We start from the raw sequence: 7,012 nt of genomic DNA, 5'->3' as shown, positions 1-7,012 counted from the left end.
AGAATATCTCAGGACCTGAAATACCAAGCAAGCAAAATCTACTTTATAGGGTGTATGCAGCATGTTGCTTTCTAGAACAACTCCTGATACACTCAGTAAGTGAACAAAAGTATTATAACAGCATTTTTCCAACCACAAAACATATTAGTGAATGCAATGCTTATGAAACCAATAGAGAGGAAAAGGAAAAAAACCTATGGCCAGCACTGCCAAAGGGTAACACAGTCATGGGAGTGTTAGAGTGCATGTCTCCGGAGAAGTGGAAAGCACAGCATAGCAGAAAATGAATTTCTGGAGAAATTAAGAATCTAGTTTTTATTGACAGGAACACAAGAGCTATTGAATGTATCTTGAGGAAAAAACAAACAAGAAAATTGTTTGGAGATATGAAGGATAAGACTAGAGCAAAGCCAGAGAGGGAATAATCCCATGCTGAGGAGGCTTGAACGGGAAGCTGAGCTAGAGCAATGTGGGCCAGGCAGGGGCCCATGGAAGAGACAAAGGAGAGACAGGGGCAGTGGATGTGTGTAAATGAATAAAGTGGGGTTCAGTATGATTTCAAGGGGGAACGAAATTCTATAGTTTGGACAAGAGAGGTTCAGGGCATTTAAAGAAATGTCTAACCTGAGTTCTTCCTCTGTGGATCGGAAACCTCCATGGAGGTGAGAACTAAAATCAAAGGGATGGAGTGAAACGCTGGGTGGGGTAAGGATCTCTAAAACAACAAATCAGAGAAAAGAGCCTTCATCATATAACGTATTTATACAGACAATGTTAAGAGATGGCAGCTTGATTTAAAAGGCCTTTCTCAGTGATGGACTTGAAAACAGAGAAGATATGGAAATAATAGTAGCTACTGGTAAAAAATTTTATTGTTAAATTTGTGATTTTTGACATTTAACCATTTAGACACAAAGCAAATGAAATCATTAGCCAACCAATGCCTTTAGGTTCTCCTATGAAATTAAATTAAATCTTCTTTTATCAATAAATATCTAAAAGGAGGGAAGGTCAAAATGCCAGTGTTTATTTACAAATTTATTTTAAAAGTTTTAGAACAATGATGTCTTGAAAGGAAGTCATCAAGTGGTCATCAGCTTGCTTCAAAAGAGCAGTGAAGGAAAAAGAGCCTCAGGGGTCCTCAGGAGTTGAAGCCTTGATGGAGAAACCTCCAGTGTCCCCCTCAGTTGCCAAGGAAGTGCCACATTTCTTCTGTTTAAAGTGTGGGAGGGGTAGGTGGAAAGAATGACGGAGGGAAGAATTAGACATGTTTAGATCTATCGGAAGTATTTAGAAAGACTTTTTAAAAAGCCTCTATAATATTAGCATGTCACCTCTCTACTTAGGATGAGCTATTACCTCCAAGTCTCCCATGTTCTCAGTTATCTCAAGCTTTATAGAAAACTACATTAGAAATTCTAGAACCTCATAGTATTTTCTGGCCCACTTTGAGAGGCACTTTCGTCTTTAGTAAATAGTTCAGGAGTTAGTCCTCTAGCAAAAATAGGAAAGGTTTAGAAAAACCTTTTTGATGTAAAATTTGATGTTCATTAAATACCCAAAGGATATGTACTGCAAAGAAAGCCTTACTGGCCAGTAGATGAAGACCACACCTTCTTTCCCATGAAATGGTGTCTAGGGACGCCCTCCCTTCTGAACAGTTCACATTGGATGCAGTAAATTGTTCTCAACTTTCCTCCAAATCCATTAAGTTAAATATCCTAACATTTTATATTAAAAGGCCAAAGTCTTGTCATATTCTGAAAGACACATGGTATGTCTATATGCTTACATTTTGAAATTGTTACTGCAGAATACTTTTACTTGCTTCTCAAAACAGCTTCATATCGAGATAAGCAAAGACATGAAACTTAGTTTTAACCCTATGATATATTTTGGTTTTAAGAGTTTCAGTTAAAATAAATGACTTGTTAAATGCCTAGAGATAACAAAATAAATCTTAGACTCAAGTTTCTGGAGTCATCTAAAATTTAGCACAACAGGCTGGAAGCTCTCATTACTTCACTCACATACACAGAGTTGCAGTGCAGTCATCACGTTAGTAAGCCACACAGGAGCATACAATAACTACAGCAGCAACGGGGAGGTCTGAGCAAGCCAGATGGAGAGTGCTTAATCTCCACGTCATCAAACAATCTAGCTTCAAAATAACAATTGTGCTTTTTGTTTGTTTGTCTGTTTTGTTTTTTGAGACAGGGTTTCTCTGTGTAGCCCTGGCTGTCCTGGACTTGCGTTGTAGACGAGGCTGGCCTTGAACTTACAGAGATCCTCCCAAGTGCTGGGATTAAAGGTGTGCACCACCACACTCAACAATCTGTCTGTCTGTCTGTCTGTCTGTCTGTCTGTCTGTCTATCTATCTATCTATCTATCTATCTATCTATCTATCTATCTATCTCCACTACTATAAACAAATTTATACATTTTGCTCTCAAGAACCGTAAGAAGGCCAGTGAGATGGCTTAGGGTGAGGGTCCCTGCTGGCAAGTCTGATGACCTGAGTTTATGGTGGAAGGACAAAATTAACTCCGAAAAGTACACATTCCCTCTCTCTTTCTTAAAACTGCAAATACCATTTAAAACAAACATAGTGTACCTTGTATATTGCTTGCTTTACTCACTGAAGTTCTTGGGACCTAAAAAATGAAAACAGGAAAGAATTAACATATTTAATATTTATTAATATGGAAAGTAAGCCCAGAAATACTTTTTCATGAGATTATAGACTTTAATGTTAAAAAAGTAAAGACTTCTTCTGCTTTATTGGGCTGCTTCACTCTTTCTAAGAAACAAGCCCCAGATGGGGAGCCAACTAAAAGAAACCATGCTCAGAAATCCTTTCTTTCCATCAGTAACAAGCAGTTCACCAAACACCCTACCCTGTGGCTGAGTATGTGAAGAGACTTTCCTTCAAACCACACTCAGACAACAGCACTCAGGAACCAGCTCTAAGCAGCCTGTACGGTCACCCTCCCCCACATCCAACCTAACATGTTTGCCATCTGACCCGAGCAAGGGTCTTGATCAGTCACAGGGGGATCCCTAATACATCCCCCACATCATAAATTGTTTGGTTAATTTTCCTTGAGATATACAGAGAAAGAGAAGCAGGCATAGAGAATTAACACCACTATCCCACGCAGCTTCCTTGCAAACACGCAAAGCCACGCTTAACTAGGCTGGTTTTGAGGGTGGCAGGCTGACACAGTGTAAGAGCACACCGACGGTCACTTTTCGTATTTGGACACTGTTGTATCTTTTAAAGTTGTGCATTACATTTTACAAAATTCTTTGGAAAATTCACTGGTTAAATTTCCTGTCTAAAATTAACATCTGTCTCTAATTAGTACTGCCAGACGTTTTGGAGACAGAAAACGGATGGTGCAAAAATATAAAATAATTGAGCAATTTCTTGTTAGCCTAAAAAGCGTTACAAAAAAAGGAGCAAGAAAACTATCTCTTAAAACAGGTATCAGGACATTACTTAAAAAATAATTTCAAGAATGTTATTTCTCCATTGTTAAGACAGATTTCTTGACTGGTTAAATATATTTAGAATACATAAACCCCTATTTAAAAGAGAACGAATGTTATGAAAAGCTAGATAATGACAGAGTTTTATCACAATTAAGAAACATCTTTCTCACATTAAAGAGGATGATATTTAAATTAGAAAGTAGCAAACCAGCCAGATGTGGTTTAATCCCAGCACTCAGAGAGGCAGAGGCAGAGGCAGGTAGATCTTTGTGAGCTTGAGGGCAGCTTGGTCTACAAAGTGAGTCCAGAATAGCCAAGGCTAAACAGAGAAACCCTATCTTGAAAAGCAAAACACAAAACAAAAACCCAAAATAGAACGTTAAGAATCATAGCTTAACGAAAAGCATTAGTATTTAATTCTTCAGTATTGGCAATGATTCCCTGATTTTAATCAAAAAATTTTTTTCATACAATATATCTGCTTATAGTTTCCCTGAACTCCCTTCAGATCCTCCTTACCCACCCAACTCCATACCTTCTTTCTTTCCCGATTTTTAAAAAAATTTAATTTATTATAATTTATTCAGATTAATTCCTGATTGTTAGCCCCTCACTTATATCTTCCCTTTCCCACCCTCCCCCTTCTTCTGCCCTACTCCCCTCTGCTAGACCTCTGACAGAAGGGGACCTCCTCCTCCACCCTATCAGGTCTCATCCAGATAGCCTGTTTCCTATTCCTCTGTGTGCCTGCCAGGCCTCCTCGTTAAGGGGAAATGATCAAATCCAGGGCACCAGAGTTCATGTTGGAGGCAGTCTCTGCTCTCACCACAACAGTAGAGAATAAGCTGTCCATTGGCTAGATCTGAACAGCGGGTCTAGGTTCACTGAATGCATTGCCCCTGGTTGGTGCAATGGTTTGTACAGGGCCCCCTGGGTTCAGATCTGCTGGTCTTGATGCTCTCCTTGTGGGGCTCCTGAATGCTCTAAGGCCTTCCACACCACTGTTAGCACTCTGCTCAGAGTCCCAGCATCTGTCCTGATCTCTCACTGGGTGGAGGCTCTCAGAGGACATCTATGTTGGGCTAGTATCCACTTATAAGTGAGTATATACTATGCATGTCTTTCTGGGTCTGGGTTACCTCACTCAGGATGATCGTTTCTAGTTCCATCCATTTGCCTGACAATTTCAAGATTTCCTTGTTTTTAATAGCTGCGTAGTATTACATTGTGCAAATGTACCAGCTTCTTTATCCATTCTTCAGTTGAGGGACATCTAGATTGTTTCCAGATTCTGGCTATTATGAATAAACCTGCTGTGAACACAGTTGAGCAAATGTCCTTGTTGTGTGGTAGGGCGTCTTTCAGGTATATGCCCAGTAGTAGTATAGCTGGGTCTTGAGGTAGCATTACTCCCAATTTTCTGAGAAAGCACCAGATTGATTTCCAAAGTGGTTGTACTAGTTTTCACTCCCACCAGCAATGTAGGAGTGTTCCCCTTTCTTGACCTCCTCACCAGCATGTGCTCTCACTTGAGTTTTTGATCTTAGCCATTCTGATGGGTGTAAGATGGAATCTCAGAGTTGTTTTGATTCTTAAACATGACAAGTAAAAGTGTTAAAGTACGCTTTATTTCTCTAATTTTATCAACTGATACCTAGTTTTACATTTTTCATGTCTGGCTTTGTAGCACATGCATTAATATCTCAGTGTCTAGAAGGACACGTTCAGAACAATGCGTCAGAAGCATCCTCAGGCTCAGTAAGAATTCCTCAGCATTCTTTGGGGTAACATAACCATCCATACTGCCAAGCTAACCATTGAGTTTGGGGTCTCTCCTTTCCCCACAGACTTGAAAATGTCTAGTATTATCAGACTTTCAAACCTTGGGCAGCCTGGTAACTATGAAACCACATTGCATCTTGTTACTTATCGTTCTGAGGGACACAGTCTCCCTCCCTAGCCCAGGCTGCCGTGGAACTCAGATTAGTACTTGAGTTAGTGTGAAACTCACTGCAGTTCTCAGGGTCCCACACCTCAGACACAGGCATCCTCTGCGCTGCGGCCTTGGGTTTGGAAGTGTCTCCCCGCACACGTTCAGTTTGCTCACTCCTTCCGCTTCTGCAGTGCCGGGCTTCCGGCGAGGCTGACCCAGGCCACCGCTAAGGGCTCCAATTCCTGTCTTCTTCTTGCAAGTGTTTCTCCTGTTCCTGCTTACTTTTCAACATGGTATTTACTGTCTAGTAAAAGACTATCTATTTTGCATCTGCACTTATTTTTTATTAAAATTATAACTATATTAATATAAAACTACATTAATATAGTTATACTTATTAGAATGTAACTTTCAGAAGGACACACAGTTTTGGATCTCTTTTAGTATGCACTCTACCACTGAGGAATTATCAAAGAGCAGGCTATAATTGAATAGCTGACGAATTAGTGGTGAGAAAAACCCAACAAATTAAAAGCAGCCATAATGAACAAATAACATTTAGGAACATTTTAGTTGTTTATAAAGACCTAAATTTACTAGTTTCTAGCTCATAATTAGTTAAAAGCTCTTAATTTATGAGGGGGATTTTTAAGCCTGAGATCTCTGTTAAATATACTTCATATGCCTAATTATCCAAATATTAATGTTCCTATTTAGTGTTCTCTAATTAAGAACTAATATGCTGGTAAATCCAGTTGCCTCCATGAAGCATGATCACCAAGGTAGAGAGTGCCCAGGCTTCCAGAGAAGCAAAGCTTGCTGTAGGTGAGTGACACAGAAACGACACCATGAGGGCTGCGGGTACTTCAATCTCCTGAGCCAGACACACCTTTCCTATGAGGACAATGTGAGGACAACCTACGGCTGGGACAGAAGAGTGCAGAGAGCAAATATAAAATGTACACAGAAGGCAGGGAACTGGCAACACGAGGGCAATTTGAACCCAAAATTTAAGGATGAGGCTAGAAGGTTTTAATAGCCTCATTTAAATTGCTTGCTTAAAAAAAAATGCTAACTTCAATAGCGTTATTTTATTTTATTTTTTGCTTCCCAAAGGTCTTGATGTGTTTCCTTGCTAGATATTTCAGAACCTCTACCAGCGATTTCTTGACATGTACATGATTAAAAGATGCCCTGGACACTGGTCCCTTACCGATTCAACTAATGATCTTGCTTCCTCTGGAGTGCATCGGTAAGGACTATCACATAGGTGCACATTTATGCTGCAGAAGAAAAGAGAGTGTTAAGTTAACATGACCAAAAATGAGCAATTGCCAAAAGAAAACCAACCTTCAACACTCTACATGGGCCATATGACGAAGGAACAGCACAAATGCAGACTAGGGCACCTAAAGCTATTGCACAAGCAAATCTAAATACACAGCCCTGTACTCACACAAGTAAAACAAGTTTAAAATGCTATAATATCAATCGTTTCCTGGTGTATACAGAAACATCCCACTACATTTCACCTTTATTAAGAATCAAATCCGACACACAGAGTGAGACTATGTGGACTAAGC

At 39.8% G+C, this 7,012-nt stretch overlaps 1 protein-coding gene across 2 annotated transcripts in view; it reads right to left on the bottom strand.

Moving 5' to 3' along the window:
- Positions 1-1,001: 1,001 nt before the first annotated feature.
- Ppa2 (inorganic pyrophosphatase 2) overlaps positions 1,002-7,012 on the bottom strand; it is a 73,594-nt gene continuing 67,583 nt past the window's right edge. Inside the window, exons 10-12 of one of the 2 annotated variants that reach the window (XM_051165509.1) lie at positions 6,643-6,712; positions 2,616-2,655; positions 1,002-1,212 (exon numbers count right to left, since the gene is read on the bottom strand). In XM_051165509.1, the coding sequence (XP_051021466.1) occupies positions 1,184-1,212; positions 2,616-2,655; positions 6,643-6,712 (139 nt within the window). In that variant the 3' untranslated portion in view covers positions 1,002-1,183. The remainder of the gene's footprint in view (positions 1,213-2,615; positions 2,656-6,642; positions 6,713-7,012) is intronic. The other variant, XM_051165510.1, reaches the window with a different exon arrangement.

The sequence above is a fragment of the Acomys russatus genome, chromosome 23, assembly GCF_903995435.1.
Source record: "Acomys russatus chromosome 23, mAcoRus1.1, whole genome shotgun sequence".
NCBI lineage: Eukaryota > Metazoa > Chordata > Mammalia > Rodentia > Muridae > Acomys > Acomys russatus.
The sequence above is the reverse complement of the archived record's forward strand: the minus strand, read 5'-3'. Positions and strand labels throughout refer to the sequence as shown.